The sequence below is a fragment of the Canis lupus genome, chromosome 7 (assembly GCF_048164855.1).
Source record: "Canis lupus baileyi chromosome 7, mCanLup2.hap1, whole genome shotgun sequence".
NCBI classification, from domain to species: Eukaryota; Metazoa; Chordata; class Mammalia; order Carnivora; family Canidae; genus Canis; species Canis lupus.
Window position 1 is genome coordinate 64,720,911 of NC_132844.1, and position 19,996 is coordinate 64,740,906.

Here is a 19,996-nt window from a genome sequence, read left to right on the forward strand (position 1 = left end):
CAGGTATCTACGGATTGCCATTTTGTTTTCTGTTTCCATAGTTCCCCTTGGTTCTTTTCTTCTTCTCTTTTTCTCATCCCTTCTGGCTGATTATGTTTAGGTTCCTTGCTCATTTTCTTTTGAGTGTTTACTGTAAGTTTTTGCTCTGTTGTTACTATGAGGTTCACATTATTTTATATATATATATATATATAAATAATATATATTATATATTAGTCTGTTTTAATTTGATAGAAACTTAAATTTGAACACATTCCTAAAATGCTAGTTTTACTACCTTCCCTCATGTTTTATGTCTTTGATGTCACATTTTACATCTTTCTATATCCCTTAACTGATTATTATAGTTTTAGTTATTTATCACCTTTACCTTTACTACCTTCATAGTAGTTTCATAAGTGATTAACTTATTCCCTTCACTATATATTTAGCTTTTCCAGTGATATTTTTATGTTTTGTATGCTTTCTTGCTACTAATTAGTGCCATTTCTTTTCAGCTTAAAGAAGTCTCTTTACTATTTCTTGTAAAGTTGGTCTGGTAGAGATGAACTCCTTCAACTTCTAACCTGAAAAAATATTTCTCTCTTTCAATTCTGAATAGTAACCTTGCTGTGTAGAGTATTCTTGGTTGGAAGTTTTTTTTTTTCCTTTTAGCACTTTGAATAAAGTGCCACTTTGCCACTTACTTCTGGCCTGCAAAGTTTCTGCTGGTAAATTTGCTGATAACTTAATGGAGGGTTCCCTTATATGTAACAGTTTGTTTTTTCTCTTGTTGCTTTTAAGATTTTCCTTTTAGAACACAGGCAACACCCTTTTTGAACTTGGCCACAGCAACTTCTTGCAAGATACATCCATGAAGGCAAGAGAAACAAAAGCAAAAATTAACTATTGGGACTTCATCAAGATAAGAAGCTTTTGCACAGCAAAAGAAACAGTCCACAAAACTAAAAGACAACCTACAGAATGGAAGAAAATATTTGCAAATGATGTATCAGATAAAGAACTGGTATCCAAGATCTATAAAGAGCTTCTTAAACTCAACAGCAAAGAAACAAACAATCCAATCATGAAATGGGCAAAAGACATGAACAGAAATCTCACAGAGGAAGACATAGACATGGCCAACAAGCACATGAGAAAATGCTCCGCCTCATTTGCCATCAGGGAAATACAAATCAAAATCACAATGAGATACCACCTCATACCAGTGAGAATGGGGAAAATTAACACAGCAGGAAACCACAAATGTTGGAGAGAATGTGGAGAAAGGGGAACCCTCTTGCACTGTTGGTGGGAATGTGAACTAGTGCAGCCACTCTGGAAAACTGTGTGGAGGTTCCTCAAAGAGTTAAAAATAGACCTGCCCTACAACCCAGCAATTGCACTGCTGGGGATTTACCCCAAAGATACAGATGCAGTGAAACCCCAGGACACCTGCACCCTGATGTTTATAGCAGCAATGTCCACAATAGCGAAACTGTGGAAGGAGCCTCAGTGTCCATCGAAAGATGAATGGATAAAGAAGATGTGGTATATGTATACAATGGAATATTACTCAGCCATAAGAAACGACAAATACCCACCATTTGCTTCAACATGGATGGAACTGGAGGGTATTATGCTGAGTGAAATAAGTCAATCAGAGAAGGACAAACATTATATGGTCTGATTCATTTGGGGAATATGAAAAATAGTGAAAGGGAATAAAGGGGAAAGGAGAAAAAATGAGTGGGAAATATCGGAAAGGGAGACAGAACACGAGAGACTCCTAACTCTGGGAAACGAACAAGGGGTGGTAGAAAGGGAGGTGGGCAGGGGGTAGGGGTGACTCGGTGATGGGCACTGAGGGGGGCACTTGATGGGATGAGCACTGGGTGTTATATGTTGGCAAATTGAACTCCAATAAAAAAAAGTAGAAAAAAAAGATTTTCCTCTTATCTTTAACCTTTGACATTTTAATTATAATGTGCCTTGATGTGAATATCTTTGGGTTCATCTTATTTGGAACCCTGGGCTTCCTGGCCCTGGATGTCTATTTTTTTTCCCCATGTTAGGGAAATTTTCAGCCATTATTTCCTCAAATAAGTCTTCTGCCCCCTTTTCTCTCTCTTCTCCTTTTGGGCCCCTATAATGCAAATTTTGTTCCACTTGATCAACATCATATGTCTCATATGTCCCTTAAGTTATCTTCATTACATTTATTTTCTTTTTGCTGCTCTGTCTGATCTGCACTGCTTTGTCTTCCAGTTTGCTGATCTCTTCCGCTTCTTCCAATCTGCCATTTAACCATTCCTGTGTATTTTTTCAGTTATTATTGTAATTCCTCAGCTCTGTGACCTCTATTTGGTACTTTCTTATGTTTTCTATATCTTTGTTAAAGTTCTCTCTGTGTTCATCCATTCTCCTCATGAGTTCAGTGAGCATCTTTATGACCGTTACTTTGAATTCTTTATCAAGTAGATTACTTATCTCTATATCATCAAGGTCTTTTTCTGAGGTTTTTGTCTTTCATTTGGAACATATTTCCCTCTTTCCTCGTTTTGTTTCACTCTGTGCATTTCTATGAGGCAAAACAGCTACCTTTCCCAGTCTCTAAACAGTGGCCTTATGTACGTGATGGACTTTCTCATTCATCTTTGCCCTAGCTCTTGGTTATCTCACAAAACTTTTTGGTTACCTAAACCACCTGATTTACTGTTGATATGTCCCTGCTGTTGAGGGTGCATCAAGACTAGTCAGTGTTCCAAGGGGGAGTAATCTCCTTTCATACTTAGTTTCAGGTTGATTGGAATTTAGATCTTCAGGCAGAAGCTTTTAAAGTATGCAAATACACACAGTCCTGTAGGGCCATAATCATGATCCCTCTGTCCTCCAGACTAGGAGTTCTCTCCAGATTGCAAAAGTTGGGGCTCCAGACAAAGTATAAGGCCCTTTCCAGGAGGTCTTGCTGATCTATAGCAAGGCCAAGGGTTTATGGAAGGATGATATCTTCCTGCTTACATTCCCTTTGGGTATCTCTTCAGTCTCTAGATGTGTAAGAAACATAAAGCCTTCTGGCAGAAGCTCCAAGCTAAGTAAATAGGCCCCTTTCACAGGAAGACTGGGGTTGTGTTTCAGTTGGCTATCTGTGCAGTGTACTGGATATGGTGGCCTGCCAAGAACTGTCTTTCCAACATTACATTCCTATGGAGCTGAGAATGCCAGTCCCGTTGGTCACCAGCATCAGGCAATCAAGGGGCATCCCCAAGTAGATTGCCCAAGCCAGCCAGCCTTAACACAGCAGCTGGAGAGTGTATACAAGGGGCATACTTGCTAGCTTCAGAAAGGCAGCAGGAAAATGTTTAACTGCATGTATCCATGGGCCTCAGGACTGCAGCAGGTGAGTGCCTTGTCTGAGTGTGTGCACCAGCTTTAGACCAGAGTGTTAGAATGTTTTGACCACTTGAACTTGCCAGCCCCAGCCAGGGGATGAGGGAGTGTCATAAACACACATGCTTGCTGGCCTTACCTAGAGAGCAGATGATGGCCACATTCATGGTCATCTGCCCCAGCCAGGGAGCAGGGGAGTGCTACAAACCACCAAATTTTCCAGCTTAAAGAAGATATGGGATAGTACTGACCATTCATTCACCCCTGCCTACCTTAGCAAGGTGGCAGGAGGGTGCCTTGTCTAAGCTTGCTCATCTGTGCAGGCAGGGTAGATAGAAAGTACAAAACTGGCATCAACCAGGCACTCCATCTCTGGGGAGACTTTCAACTCTCCTCTGCCTCTCTAGCTGATACTTCGAGATTAGTAAATGAATCTCCTTCAAATCCAATTTAGGCACTTTTCAAACTGTTGGGGTTTGTTTGTTTGTTTGTTTGGCTGTATCTTGGGGTAAAACTATAAGGGAGCCCTTTAGAAGTGAATCTCAGTTTTCCATAGCACTTTGGGTCATTGGATATCAGGCCCTTGGTTTTCTTTTTTTCTTTCTTTTCTTTCTTTTTCTTTTTTCTTTCTTCTTTTTTGTCCACATTGGTTTTCTAAGCTAGACATTTTGGGGGCTTGTCTCTCTGGTGTATATTCTTGGGATTGGGGTTCCTGATATGAGGCACCAACCCCTCACTCCTCCAGGAGAAGCTCCACATTTGTGAGAGCCCTCCCTACTGTATGTCACCATGCTGAGGGTGAGGTTTTTGGCAGACTGTGTCTTTGCCTCTTCTACCTATCTTGATGTAGTCTTTTTATCTTTGTTGTGGAGATGTGGTTTATCTAGCTTTCAGATCTTTTTCCAAGGGAAATAATCCATATGAGACAGAACATGAGAGACTCCTAACTGGGAAATGAACTGGGGTGGTGGAAAGGGAGGTGGGCAGAGGGTGGGGGTGACTGCACTGAGGGGGGCACTTGATAGGATGAGCACTGGGTGTTATGCTATATGTTGGCAAATTGAACTCCAATTTTAAAAAAAGGAAATAGGAAAAAAAAAAAAACAAAAAATAAAAAAATAAAAAAAAAATAAAAATAAAAAAAGGAAATAGGGATCCCTGGGTGGCGCAGCGGTTTGGCGCCTGCCTTTGGCCCAGGGCGCGATCCTGGAGACCCGAGATCAAATCCCACATCGGGCTCCCGGTGCATGGAGCCTGCTTCTCCCTCTGCCTATGTCTCTGCCTCTCTCTCTCTCTGTGTGACTATCATAAATAAATAAAAATTTTTAAAAAAGGAAATAATCCATATGTAATGTAAACTGCTTCTGTGGGAGGAGGTGAATTTAGGATTTCCCTATGCCATTATCCTGCAGAAGTCCTCTCACCATTGTGCAGGGAAAAGTTAACCCAGTGGGCCTGATTTTGAGAAGAGTACGCTTGCAGGACTAGTACTTGCCCATCATTTGGGAACCTGTTTTTTTAATGTCTCCTCCATTACTAATAAGATTGTTCTGTGCCTGGACTATTTATACAAACATTGTGATATATAGTGAACATCTGCTTTCCTTCTGGGAGCCTGGAATTTTGGCAGCCGTGTCTAGGCAGGGAGTGACAACCAGACTAGCCCCAATAAAACAGTTGAACTCTGAATTTCAAACAGGCTTCCCTGGATGGAACACAGTACAGGAGTTACTGCACTTCACTGCTGGAGGGGAAGCACATTCTGTATGACCCTTTTGGTGAGAACATACAAAGCCCTCACATAGATTTCTCCAGATTCCACCTGATGTGTCTTTTTCTATATTGATCAGGCTGCGAATCCTTGCTGTGCTGCTGTGATAAATCTTAGACATGAGTACAACCATCTGCTGAATCCCATGAGTCCTTCTAATGAAGCACCAAGCATGTGAGTGATCATGGAAGTGCTGATAAATATGGTGTCAGAAGTGGTGACACAACCATCTACTTAGAGCTGGCCAAACTCTTTCATCTCTTTTATACCACTGACTATTAGTTACATACTTTGATTCTTCTAAAATAAATTACAGGACTAAACTGAAGACTGATGAAATAAACCAGCAATCATATTTAAAATGGAACAAAGCATACAAAAAAATCTGGAAGTGGGCAGTATTAATCTCACATGTAGTTTTTCCAAAAAATCTACCAAATCTTGTACATTAATCATTTCTAAAATGAAAAATGTATGTCAAATGCCCTTACTTGTGAAGAGTTGCTGCTTTTTCTGTTTAAATATAATTTACATTTTTAAAATATGAACTTTTTCTCTACTTTTGAGACCTACCTCTCCTGAAGATAACAGGTTGTTAAGATATTCCAGAAATGCCTCATCTTTTATTTCGTTGTCAGTAAAGATGAAGGTGATACCTTTTCCATCAGCACCAGCAACTTTGTACAGACCTTTTAAGTCCTCTGTTAGATTACTTACATTATAAGACCTAAAAAGGGTGGTAGGAAACTTAAAATTAAAATATTATATATATATATATATATATATATATATATATATATATATATATCATTTATTTCAAAAGACAATATAGCCTATGGTAGTTAGAGCACGCACCTGCTCCAAGAGATATTAAGTAAGAGTGCCTGCTTTAAAAAAAAAAAAAGAGGTTATAATGAAATAACTATGTTATCATTCAAAGCAAGTATGTTTTATTTAACTGGAGAAGTGAGAAATGGGAATTCAGCAGAAGTGACTCATAAAGAGTAGTTAGAAATTCAGAAATGAACTTTTCTCTGCAAGCTGAGAGTCTTCCACAACTCATTTTGCCCAAGTGAACATACACATAATATTTAAAACTAATCTGAAACTTGGATGAGTTTGGATTGGTAAGAAAGCAGATAAATTATAAATAAAATTAGTAATAAATTATATATAGTGGTAATTTGTGTATCCCAGTAAATGGCTAAACACAGAGACAGCCTACAGAAGATGCATTATGCAATGTGTTATAAATAATTGAAATGTTATAATTATGTAGTTACAGATTATGACAAGAAGATCCTGGTGTTCACTCTGTTTTCTACTAAATGTATATGCTACTGGAGGTGATGTGTTGTGCAGAAATAAAGCAGACATTTTCTGAAGTGTTGCGTATAAATCCTATGAATAGATTGACAACACAGACACCCTCATTTGAAGGAGGTTGTACAGTGCAAGTAATAGGGAGCTCCATGTAAGCCACAGGGTCTAGTGGAAAGACCATAGGCATTGGAACCAGAAGGATCTGCGTTCAAATTCCCACTGTGCAGCTTTGGAAATGTTTCTTCACATTTCTCAGCTTCTGTTTCCTCCTCTGCAAAATGAGGATGATATCTGTTTGTAAAGCCTGCTGTGGGCATTACAGATGACTCAGCTTAAGTGCACTCAAGTGAATAAATAGCTGATTTTAAACTCTACCCACTTCTGAGTGGCACTACAATACAAAGTCTCGTAGACTTTGGTAAAAAGAACTCCATTGAAAGAATATACATACCTTTCAAAATAATTCCCAAGGGAGACACTCGTTAAAAGGAGAAACTAGTAAAATGGCTTGCTGAGATGTAGGTACACCTGTGAGAGTAACATATCCCATACCTTCCTGCAGAAGTGGTTTGGCCTGGGGCTGTTGGACTGACCAGTGTCTGAATCATCCAGGCAATGAAGTCATAGAACCATTTTGGCATGGTTTGGGGTTATTGTTGTTATTATTATTATTATTATTATTATTAAACTGAAGGTTATGTACTGCTTTTGAGATATATAGACACAGTCCCAACAACCCCTCTCTAGGTCAGGGCCTCTCTCACTTCTTTCTTTCAGAGAGAAGCTCTTTGTGGAGCTTGTAACTTGCCACCTTTGCTTCTTCATTTCCTTAATGCAACATGGCTCTGTACTCATCATTCCACTGAAAGTGTTAACATGCTATTAGCTATCACTTTTCATGTCTTAACCTAATCAATGCTTTCAGGCTAATTCTCTACCTCCTTGGTTTCTGGAAACCACTCTGCATTTCCTCCTCTCTGCCTTGCCTCTTCTTCTCACTTTCCATTGAAAGTAAGTCCCCTTTCTCTATGTTGGAGACCCCGGGGTTCTTCCCTTAACCATCTCTTCTCATTATGCACCCTACTCATATTCCTCATTACCTTAAAAGTGTTCTCTCCACTGAGTCTTCTGTGCTGACATTTTCAGAACCCATTCCTGAATTCCACACCTATGAGTCTAATTAACTATGGAAATGGAGTGTTATGCGAGTTTTCACTCTCTGCATGTATCAGACTGAATTCTCATTTTACCCCCTTAAAAGTGGTCATTTGTTCAACATGTTTTTATGGCGTTGGTTAAAAGTACCCACTTGATAGTAATGGTAGATGAGACAAAGGTTACAGTGGTCCATCACCAGGGAGCTCACAGTCTAGTGAAGGAGACAGAGGAGTGAACAAGCGTTTTGGTACTAGAGTGTGATAAGTACTCCTAGAGAAACTAGGTATATCATTCTAGACTTTCTTCTTACCTCTTCTTTACTGCATATTCGATCTGTTGCTAAGTCCTATCAATATACTAGGGACTATAAAAAGTCCTACTCTAAATTGTCCCCATGGACTCCTCTCTACTCCCACTTTCCCTGCTGTTTTAAAATGCTTCCAGGATTTTTTGTCTCTTTATGGTAAGAGACAACAGATATACAAAGGACTGCCATGAAGGAAGAAGCTTGTAGTCATGGATCCCAAGGAACAGGAAGGAATATGCCACACCATAAAGGGCTGCATGGGGAAGCATCAGGATCAGTCAGGAGGTGGAAGGAGGGGAACCATGGGCCACAACCTTTTCTGGTTTCTGTGAGGAAGGTAAAGCCAGGTAGGATAAACAGATTTAGGATTGGCTTGTTTGAATAATTTCAGTGGGCTCTGGGGCATAGATACTGTCCCCCATTACTAGTCCTTGGCTCTGGAGTGATTAGGGCATAGCAATCTTGCTTCCTGGTGTATAAAGCCAGACAGATGGTAATGGTTCAGAGTATGAGCTCTAGACTGGTTGGCTTACCTATGAAAGGTATCCTACTGGAGCAGCCATTAGCTGTCTCTAAGAACTGCCTTGCCCTGGGGGTGGTGGGGTGGGCAGTCAGCAAGACCCAGTGCCGGAGCATCAAGAATACAAACACCAAGAGGATCCCTGAGTGGCTCAGTGGTTTAGTGCCTGCCTTCAGCCCGGGGCATGATCCTGGAGTCCCGGGATCGAGTCCCACATTGGGCTCCCTGCATGGAGCTTGCTTCTCCCTCTGCCTATGTCTCTGCCTCTCCCTCTCTCTCTCTCTCTCTTTCTCTCTCTGTCTCTCATGAATAAATAAATAAAATCTTTTTTAAAAAAGAATACAGACAAGAAAATACAATTATACAAAATACAAACTAGAAGACTGTATGCCCCATAGAAGGAGGCAGCTATTCTCAGATCCAGCCACCGGGGAATGTAGGCACAGTGTTGCTAGATCTTCCAACTGTTTCAAGGGGAGTCAGAAATCCATCTTTTACGTGAAATCTCCCAATTTTTAAATGTTGACAACTGACTTAATTTAATTTACATAATCTCTAGACATTTGATGTTTTATGTTTCTTAATTGCTCTTATAATTTGTACCTTGATAAATTTTTTTAATCTATTTGGTAGCAGAGTGGTGTGTATAAATTGTTAATTTAAAAAGGGACCTAAGGGATCCCTGGGTGGCGCAGCGGTTTGGCGCCTGCCTTTGGCCCAGGGCGCGATCCTGGAGACCCGGGATCGAATCCCACATCGGGCTCCCTGTGCATGGAGCCTGCTTCTCCCTCTGCCTATGTCTCTGCCTCTCTCTGTGACTATCATAAATAAATAAAAATTAAAAAAAAAATTAAAAAATAAAAAAAATAAAAAATAAAAAAAATAAAAAGGGACCTAAAATTTATCAGGAAATACAAAAGGCCAAATATTCAAGACAATCCTGAAGAAGAAAAGTTTTCCAAGACATATTAAAACTACAGTAATTAAAACAGCTGGTAATAGTACAAAGATAGATAAATCAGTGGAGCAGACTGTAGTCACAGACATGATCAGTTGACTGATGGGAAAGAAATGACATTGTAATGTGTCGGGAAAAACATGACCTTTTCAATAATGGAGTTGGAGTGGCTGGATAGCTATATTGAAAAATATAATCTTAACTCTTCCCTTAGACTTTATAAGAAAATAAATTCTAGGTGGGTTATAGTTCTAAAAAGAGTACATTTTATTTGCAAATGTGAAGGAAATCACAGGAGAATATCTTCATAGGTAAACAAAGGTAAATGAGCATTTTTTAAACAGAATACAAAGAGCACTAAAATAAAGAGAAAAAAATCAATAGCTTAAGTTTCATTAAAGTTAAGGGGTGCCTGGATGTCTCAGTTGGTTAAGCTCCTGCCTTCAGCTCGGGTCATGATCTCGGATCGAGCCCCATGTCAGGCTCTCTGCTCAGCGGGAGTCTGCTTCTCCCTGTCCTTCTGCCCCTCCCAACACTGCTCATGTTCTCTCTTTCTCTCTCTTTCTCTCTCTCTCTCTCAAATAAATAAAGAAAATATTTTTTAAAAAGTAAGATCCACTGGGAGTGAAAAGGTAAACCAATGACTTGGGGAAGATAAGTGTAATACACACTGACAATGGAATTATATTCAAAACATATAAAGAACTCCTAAAAATCAATGAGAAAGAATCACACCCTCATCATAAAAAAAAAAAAAAAAAAAAACAAGCAAAGGACATACACAGATATTTCACAAGAGAGACTGTCCAAATGGCCAATAAGAAGTGAAAATATGCTCAACATTACTAGTCACAGGAAATGCCAACTGAAGCTACAAGAGACATACCACTACACAACCACCAGAGTTGCTGAAGTAAAAAAGACGCATATGGTGCCAAAGGTGCGCCAGGATAGAACAACTGAAACTCTCAGGAGCTGCTGGTGGATGTGTAAATTGGTAGAACCACTGTGGAAAACAGCTCCTCAGATGGACTAAAGCTGAATATATGTATACTCCATACCCAGCAATTCTATCTCTGGAAGTATCCGCAGTCATGTGCAAGAATATTTGTTACAGCTCTACTTGCCAAAAAACCCCCACAAATGCTTATCAACAGTACAACAGGTAAACAAATTGTGATAATATGTGATACAGTGGGAGTCTATACAACAATAAAAGGGAACAAACTATGGGTACATGTAGCATCATGGATGAACCTCACAAACATAATACAAGCAACAGAAGCTGGACATAAAAGAGTAGATTCCATAGCATTTGATTGATAGAAAGTTCAAGAATAGGTAAAATTACATGGGTTTAGAAGTCAGAATATGGTTAGCCTTAAGAGGGTAATGACTGGGACAGGACCTGAGAGGTACTTCCAGGGTGTTATTATTTTATTTTCTCATCTGTTTTTTTTATTTTGTGACACTCATGATTCGTGTACATTTCCTTAAATGAATTACACCTAAATAAAAAGTAAATTTTAAAAACACACCAAAAATTAAAAAAAATTAAATCAAGTTGTCATATTTTTTGAGTGAACATTTTACTTCTGAGAAATTAATTATAGAAGAATGCAGTGCTATGTTTTATTTCATCTCACCTGGTTAATGTAATCTGGAATATTTGATACCCAGCTATAAAAGAGGCCAATCTCGAAAGACTTTGCTTTCCTGAACCGCCAACACCCACCAGCAATGCATTTCCACATGATGTTCGAATTATTCGTGAAACCTGTTTGGAATAGGATGTATTTAAAAATAGAATTCAACTTTCAACTGTTTACATTTTCTTACACTACATGAGTCCAAATTTTGAACATATGCTTGTGGAACACATTAGACTTTTTTCCTTTAATGGGATATGTCAGAGCTTTTAAAATTAATGTCTCTATTGATTTATTTAACTCCAATTCTTTCTGTACCCATCATGAAAGAAAGTATAAATTGGCTTTCCTATCTCCTATTTCAAAGCCATTTTCTGTGTGTGTGTGTGTGTGTGTGTGTGTGTGTGTGTAATTTTATTATTTTCAGACTCAATGCATGATGGAGCTGCTCTTCCCAATCTGCAGAAGGAAGTTCAGAATTGTCTGCTTATTATTCAGTCTAACACACTGACCTATAGAGACACCTTGCTCTACAAATGAATACTACTACCTTGGCTGTACCTCTGCCAATGAAAAAACTTTTAAGTACCAAATTCTACTTACAAGGGGGACAGGAAGGCATTTGTAGAGAAAGACTTAGACTTTAGTGTGCTGCTATTCTATGTGTGACTTCCTCAATAAAGATAAAGCTAGAATTGTGGTTCAAATTTTATGCAGGCCAGTTGAAGACATTGCTAAAAAACTGCCTTTTACATTAGTGCCACTGATTAGGACAGTCTAGATGGATCACTAAACTATCACCACTAAAAAGCTTTTTTTTTTTAAATGCAAGTTTTACAGAGTCCCAGACCCCCAAGACCTCACCACAGTGAGTACTCAATAGTTGCTTGTTGAGTGTATGAAAGTGAAACAGCCCTAGGACATCTGGAAATTCACCAACTCTGGGGGAAGAGCAAGCCGCTCTTCATCAGACCTCCTTACACTGTGTTCTGACTTCCTGTAGCAACTCCCTTTCAATCTACAAATTATACAAACAAACAGCTCCTTTCTGTAGCCTTTCAGACTTGGATGAAGCCATGGTCCTTTGGGTGTTGCCTCTAATTGGTTTCTGTTTGTACACCAGTCCTGTGCACCTGTCCTACTCCTTCCCCATCAGTTTGCCTGTAATCTGTAAGGCAATCATGAAACAGATGTGCTTACAAGCATCAACTTTTCTTTCATGGAGAAGGGAACAGGATTCCCATTATAACAAAATAAAAGTTGAGCAGGAACTATTCCTTCACAGGTTTCTCAAGCTTACTTTCTAGAAAGGAAAACCCCTGACTCAACATGTCAAAAGCTCTGAACACAAAACCCATGAATTTGATCTTGAAAAATATTTGCCATCATATGTAGGTGGAATCAGCTAAGGGGTTTCTGATTAAGCATCTTTTTTTTCTAAGACAGTGAACTGACCCAATCTATGGACATTCTTCTATACACTACCTGACACTATATATTTCTTCTCTTAAAACATCTATCTGTGAAATTTACTCAGTCTTTACATGATCTATTTATATCAGCAAATAGTCAATAGTTAGAACCTTAATAAGATGAGTCATTGCATCTTTGAAAAACACTAGATCAAGAGATGTGCCTCTAATGATTTCGTTGAATTGTCTCTGATAGAACTGGAGTTTTTCAGACAGAAAATCAAAGGATGGTACCTGTAGTGAAGAGAGAGAGAGAGAAAAATAATATTTAAGAGCCAAAAATCTGTGAAAGTAGCCATTGTAAAGGCTCTCAAAAGTAACTCTAATTAAAAAAAAATAACCTAATGGAGGGGTACCTGGGTGGCTCAGTCGGTTAAGTGAGGGATTCTTGGTTTCAGCTCAGGTCATGATCTTAGGGTCATGAGACTGAACCTCATGGTCAGGCTCCACACTCAACATGGAGTCTGCCTAAGATTCTTTTCCCTCCCTTTCTCCTTTCCCTCTCACTCTGCCCCTCCCCCCACCCACACATGCTCTCTCTCCCAAATAAATAAGGTCTTAAAAAATTGTTTTAAATAAATTTTTAAAAATCTAATGGATTTACAAACATTTGTCACATATTAGTTGACTTTCAGTTATTTCCATTTTCAGAGGCCTGTGACCTATAGCTGTATGAGCTGATTGCCAGTATGAAATCATTTTTTGACCTTTCCCTTCAAAATCCCTAGTACCAACTCCTACCCACAGGAATTATGACTGGAATATAACAAACATTTCTCTGTTTGTATTTGCTTTAATATTGTTTATGGATTTTAAAAAATACACAGAGTTTTACATCATTGATGTAGTCAAATGGATTTTTTCCAAATGGTTTTGAAGTAAATATTCATAGATCTGTTTTGCAATTTTTCCCCCTTTTAATTCTTTGATCTACATGCACTTCAGAATTACTTTGTTTGTGACTCTGCCTAAAAAATCCTTTCTGTGGTGTCTGGTTGGGTGTCAACTCTTGGTTTCAGCTTAGATGGTGATCTCACAGTCATGAGATTGAGCCCTGAGTTGGCTTGGTGCATAGTGTAGGGTCTGCCTGGGATTCTCTCTTCCTTTTCCTTTGCTCCTCCCCCTGTCTCACTTTCTCTCTCTCTCTCTCTCTCTCTCTCTCAAATAAACAAATCTTAAGAAAACGAATCCTTTAGGAAGGGTGCCTGGGTGGTTCAGTTGGTTAAACATCAGACTCCAGATTTGGGCTCAAGTGGATTTTGGCTCAGGTCATGATCTCAGGGTCGAGATTGAGCCCTGCCTTGGGGTCTGCACCAGGCATGAAGCCTACTTAAGATTCTCTCTCTCCCTCTCCTTCTCCTCCTCCCCCATCACCTGAATATGCACGCTCATGCTCTCTAAGAGAAAAAAAAACCAGAGTCCTATTTCAAAATTCATGAAACTTATACATGAATTTATTTATTTATTTTTAAAGATTTTATTTATCTATTCATAGAGACAGAGAGAGAGAGAGGCAGAGACACAGGCAGAGGGAGGAGCAGGCTCCATGCAGGGAGCCCGATGTGGGACTCAATCCCCGGTCTCCAGGATCACACCCCGGGTTGCCCCAAACAGCTGCGCTACCGGGGCTGCCCCCTATACATGAATTTAGAGAGAATGATGTGTTGCCATTCAATCAAGTAAGTTTTATCATGTTTATCCTTAGATGTTTTACATATTTGTTGCTGTTGAATGAAGTACCTTCATGTTAAATTTTCTATCTCATGATTGTTGGCAAGCATTGGCAAACTTTTTCCTGTAAAGGCAAGTAATTAGGTTTCGTGGCCCATATGGTTTGTTGCAACTATTTAACTCTACCCTTGAGTGCAAAAGTGGTCCTGGGCGCTAAGTAAACAAATCTGCATGGCTGTGTTCCAATACAAGTTTGCGTATGAATGCTGAATTTGAATTCCATATAATTTTCACACGTCACACAATATTATTCTTTTGATTCTTTTTCCACCCATTAAAAAATGTAAAAACCCTACTTAGCTCACAAATATAACAAAAAAACAGGCAGAGGCCTGGATCTGGCCCATTAACTGTAACTTGCCAGCCTCTGGTATAGAGGATAGTTATTGAGTTTTTTATTTATCTCATACTTGGTCATCTTACTGAACTGTTAGTAGTTAAAACAGATTTTAAGTTCTTCTATATTTTACAAAGAGGTAGCAATATCATTTGCAAACAATATTTTTGTTTCTTCCTATCTATTTTTGTTTTGGTCATTTGTTTCATTGCCTAGAACTTTCAAAACAATATTAAATAATAGTGCTGATAGAAGGCATCCTTGTCTTATACTTGACTTTAATGGGAATGCTGCTAGATTTTACTGAAATATTTTACTTTGTGTATGATGACATGAATCAGCATGTAACGTAGAAGTTGCAACATGGTGGGACTCTGGGGTGGGGAGAAATATATAGTTAGATGAGTGATCGAAAAATGTTTTTCAAAGGTGAAAATAGATACCAATTCATAAATTTTGGGCACTTCAAACACGGTGTCTTCAGGTTCATCACCGGTTGGTTCAGGCATCTCACGGAGAAAATCTACAAAATATGGTTCAGGAAGAATGTACGATGCCACATCTGGACTAATATTTTCTTCCAATGCTCGAACAAGATGGATATTAAACCACTGCTCATCTTCAGGAGTTATAAACCTAAAAGGCAAATACAGGAGTAAATATGCAAAATATGAAGGCATCTTTCCTAATTAAACATGTTCAACCTCCCTCTACCTCCTAAGGCCCCACCATGCACCTTGGTCCCCTCAGACCCGACAAGGAGGACATAATTCCATTCAAGAGAGTCATTGATTATTACTTACAGAAAATGTTGGCCAAAAGGGGCACCCTAGGTGGCTCAGTTGGTTAAGTATCTGCTTGGGCTCAGATCATGATCCCAGTGTCCCGAGATTAAACCCTGGATCAAATCCTACATTGGTGCTCCCTACTCAGCAGGGAGTCTGCTTTTCCCTCTGCCCCTCACCCTGCTCGTGCTCTCTCTCTCTCTCTCTCTCATATAAATAAATAATCTAAAAAAATAAAAAATTTCTTTATTTTCTTTAAAATAAATTTCAAGAAATACTGGCAAGAAGTCTCTCCTTGACCAATCTTAGGCTCCTCTGAATCCTCTTCCCAGTCAGGCCTTGACTTTTGGATTTCCATGTCCTTCTCTGCATCACCCAGTTATACCAAGAATCCTGTTAAATCGGTTTAGTTCCAGAATCTCCCACTCCCCATATCTGATCACCCTCCAATACCTGACCAAATTCCTCTCTCCCCATCACCTCCCAGGTAATATCTGCTCACCCTAGTCTGTTTTCAGCAAGAATCCTATTAGGTCAGTTTAGCTAGAATCCCTCCCTTACCCTTGATATTTCCTCTCAATACTTTTCTATCCACTGACCTCCCTAAACTGGGCCTTCCCTATAAATTCCCACTCTTTCCTTGTCATATTTGAAGTTGAGCTCAGTTTCTCTCCCCTACTACAAAACCCCATTGCAGCAGCCCATATGCCCATTGCAATAGTCCTGAATAAAGTCTGTATGCCTTGCTGTTTTAATAAGTCTCACAAATACTTTTTTTTCTTTAACAATATAGATAGGTCACTTAGGTAGGGTCAAAGTTCCCGAAAACTTGCAATAGGAATGCAGACTGACATTCCGTAGTGGGTGAGCATCCTCCTTCTGGTTTTGTGAACAGACTGTACACAAAGGTACTTTTAAGACCTACAGTAGCAGAAGGGGAAGAGCAGAAGGAGGCAGACCAATATTTGAGGAATGCCACATATGTGTGTGATGCTATGGTAAGCCCTGACAGCTTTGTAAGATTAGCATTACCATCCATATTTTATACAGGACGACACTGAGGCTCAGAACAATGACTGAGCCTATGTCCCAGATTTCACTAAGCAAAACCTACACAGGGCTCAAACTTTTTAGAAAATATACATAACTAAAATTTGCCCCTGGATGTTATCAAGTCTCTGATGATTTGGTGATTTAACAAGATGTCCTGTGGAAATGATACTCAAGTAAACTGGCAGAGCATTTTTTTTTAAGAGGACCAGCAAGCAGGAAATGGCATCAAATGCTTCCCAAGCCCCAGAGCAAATGAAGACAATACTCTCATTATTTGAGTAGCTAATGCAGGAATTAGTCTCACAGTGTTAACTTCTTATATAGTACATTTCAGCTCAAGTGCCATAATATACACCTGTCTGCAATTACTCTGTTGCATTCATGTTTGAAAAGCGATAGGAGAACAGATATCGAATCACACTCCTCGGCTTTTATGGTTAACATTCCTTGCCAAATTCTGGAAAGATCTCGAAGATTGAAAATGTAATGAAATTTAGAAGGAGTTGGAAGCATCTTCACCTAGAAAGGGACAGAAATGTATCACTCTCAATGTACTTTGCAGATAAAACTAAAAGCAGAAATGCTTTTAGAACTACTTTATTTTATACATTTTGTTTTAGATGAAATAGGCTGAGTGAATAAACCAAAATCAAGCTTATGTTTTTGTTGTAGCACCGAGGAGAAAAACACATCATAAATAAACCAACATAAAATTTCAAAGACCATAAGTTCTTGAATGGGATCCATTCAAGAATAACACTCTGGATGCCAATCCCGATGCCTGGTCTACCACTATTAGTTGGCTTTGAACAAGTCACTTTCCCCTAAATTCTTAAAGCCTATGTGAGTTGTGGGAGTGATCATTCCTAATCATTGTTAACCATATTACCATGTACGTGGAAATACATCATAACAAAAAACAGCGTGAGCTGGTTGCCATGCAGTTAAGAACAATGAAAGTTCACTTCCACAGTCAATAATGACTATTTCCATAGATTGCTATAAGGTCTTTAGTATATTTGGATTTCCACCAATATATTTGTCTATCATAATCTACATTTCACTGTGGAGATCCAAACGCAGCATGCTTTCACATATCTGTATATCTATGATAAGTTGACAGGCAAGTCTGACATGCAGCTATTATGACTAGGTGGCTTTCCTGGGTTTCATTTGCTTGAACACTGACTTACTTATTATTTCTACCAACAGGCAAAGCTATAGCAATAACACAGTCTTGTATGGAGAGATACAGATTAAGGGATAAACCTGAGGTGTACTCCGTATGGGAAACAGGGCTGGCCACGTGGAAATATTGCAATTAATTGATACCATTAGCATCATTTTGGACATGAAAACAATAATTCTGGAGATTCAAAGTAAACTCTCCACATGATTAATTCAAGAAAGCAAATGCTTTCTTTAGGACCTGTTCATGGAATATGCCCTTTCTACATTGAAAAAGTACCCCATTGAGCTTACAGCATAATCTTTACAGGGTAATTCACAGTGTAAGTTAAAAACAGCAGGTAGCTGGGGAAGACAAGTGTTATTTTATCAATTATTCTTCTATTTCCCTCTGCTTAGTTCCATTTCCAGCTAAAATGCTCATTCTACTCACCAAAATGTAAAATTATATTATAAATATGCAGACATAAAGGGCGTGAATATTGCTTTACTTCTTTGTTATAAAGGACTGCTGCTGGGATGACAGCCATTGAAGCAATCATTGAAGAGAATCAAATAAATTCCTTTTTTCCCCTTCTTCTCTCACATTAACCTGCTTCTTTCCTTTTAATTGTCAACTCCTTTCTTTTCTCACCTGGGCTTCTGCTTTAAAGCTGTTTAAAGTAGGGGCGCCTGAGTGGCTCAGTCAGTTGAGCATCAGCTTAGGTCATGATCTCAGCTTCACAGGATTAGCCCCATGTGGAGCCCCATGTGGAGCCCTATGCTCAACCAGGAGTCTTCTTGATGGTTCTTTCCCTCTGCCCCTCCCCCCACGCGACTTCTCTCTCTCTCTCTCTCATATGAATAAATAAATCTTAAAAAAACAAAGCTGTGTAAAGCAATATAAAGATAAAGTGGTATGCAAGGGTTAAAAATGCTTTGTGAGGATGGGAGGTTTGAAGATACAAAAATGCTGCTTATTTGGAGGTAGGGAGGGGAGGAAGATTAATTCATTATTCAGTGGCTATTTTTGAGCACTTCCTGCTGTCCTTAAGAAGATACCATGGTGCAGCCTGGGTGACTCAGTGGTTTAGCACGGCCTTCGGCCCAGGGTGTGGTCCTGGAGACCTGGGATCGAGTCCATGTCAGGCTCCCTGCATGGAATGGAGCCTGCTTCTCCCTCTGCCTGTGCCTCGCTCTCTCTTTCTCGCTCTCTCTCTCTCTGTGTGTCTCATGAATAAATAAATAAAATCTTTAAAAAAAAAAAGATACCATGGTAACTAACAGTTCAATCTGCTGTCATCATGGAGCTTCCATTCTAGTGGGGGACCCTGACAATAAATAAATAAGAAGCAAATATATTGGTAAAGAAACAAATTGACAAATAATAATGATAAAAGTGATGGTTGGAAAAAAATAAAGTAGGGTCAGGAGACAAACAATCCCTGTGATAGGGCCATGAGCAGTTACTTTAGAGAAAATGATCTGAGAAAGACCCTCTTAAGGTCAGAAGGATGAGAATACAATGGCCCAGATGCACAAAAAACATGGGGTGTTCAAGGAACAGTAAGAGGGCAGGGCAGCTGGAGCAGAAGGTGGAAGGGGTGAGAGGCAAGCAGGCGCCAGCTCAGGGTGAGTTTCACAGGTGAGAGCAATGTGTTGGGTTTCACTGTAAGTGTACCTGGGAGTCTACTGGTGGTTTTAAGAAGGAGTAAGGGGGATCCCTGGGTGGCTCAGCGGTTCAGGGCCTGCCTTTGACTCAGGGCGTGATCCTGGAGTCCTGGGATCGAGTCCCACATCGGGCTCCCTGCATGGAGCCTGCTTCTCTCTCTCTGCCTGTGTCTCTGCCTTTCTCTCTCTGTGTGGGTCTATCATGAATAAATAAATAAAATCTTTAAAAAAAAAATATATATATATATAATGTTAAAAAAAAAAGGAGTAAGGATCTCTGATTGACTTTTTAAAAAAGCGTTTTAGGACTGTGTAAAGAACAGGCTCTAGAAGGGCAAGAAGAATGCAAGTCATTGCATGGTCCAGAGGGCAGGTGATAGAAACATCTGTCAGGGTGGTCACTCTGAGATGACAAGCACTGCTCAGCTTTGGGATATATTCGGTCTCAGTGAAGCACAATCACTGAGACTTGCTGATGGGTTGGAAGTAGAAGCATGAGCAAGTCCAATCAAGGATGGCAATAGTTTTTTAGTCTGAGGAGAAAGATCAGTGGTGTTGCTATTAACTAAGATGCCAAAGGCTGAGGGAAGGTCATATTGAAGGAAAAATTAAGAGTTCTGTTTTGGACACATTAACTTTGAGGTGGTTGTTGGACATCTGAATGGTGATGTCTACTAAGCAGTTAGAAATCAGTATGGAGTCAAGCAGAGAGGCCTGGAAAGGAA

The 19,996-nt window shown here is 39.4% G+C and overlaps 1 protein-coding gene across 3 annotated transcripts in view; it reads right to left on the bottom strand.

Moving 5' to 3' along the window:
- DNAH8 (dynein axonemal heavy chain 8) overlaps positions 1–19,996 on the bottom strand; it is a 364,549-nt gene that overhangs the window by 123,145 nt on the left and 221,408 nt on the right. For all 3 annotated transcript variants that reach the window (XM_072833179.1, XM_072833178.1, XM_072833180.1), the window contains exons 59-63: positions 16,789–16,952; positions 15,039–15,231; positions 12,639–12,761; positions 11,053–11,183; positions 5,714–5,867 (exon numbers count right to left, since the gene is read on the bottom strand). In XM_072833179.1, the coding sequence (XP_072689280.1) occupies positions 5,714–5,867; positions 11,053–11,183; positions 12,639–12,761; positions 15,039–15,231; positions 16,789–16,952 (765 nt within the window). The remainder of the gene's footprint in view (positions 1–5,713; positions 5,868–11,052; positions 11,184–12,638; positions 12,762–15,038; positions 15,232–16,788; positions 16,953–19,996) is intronic.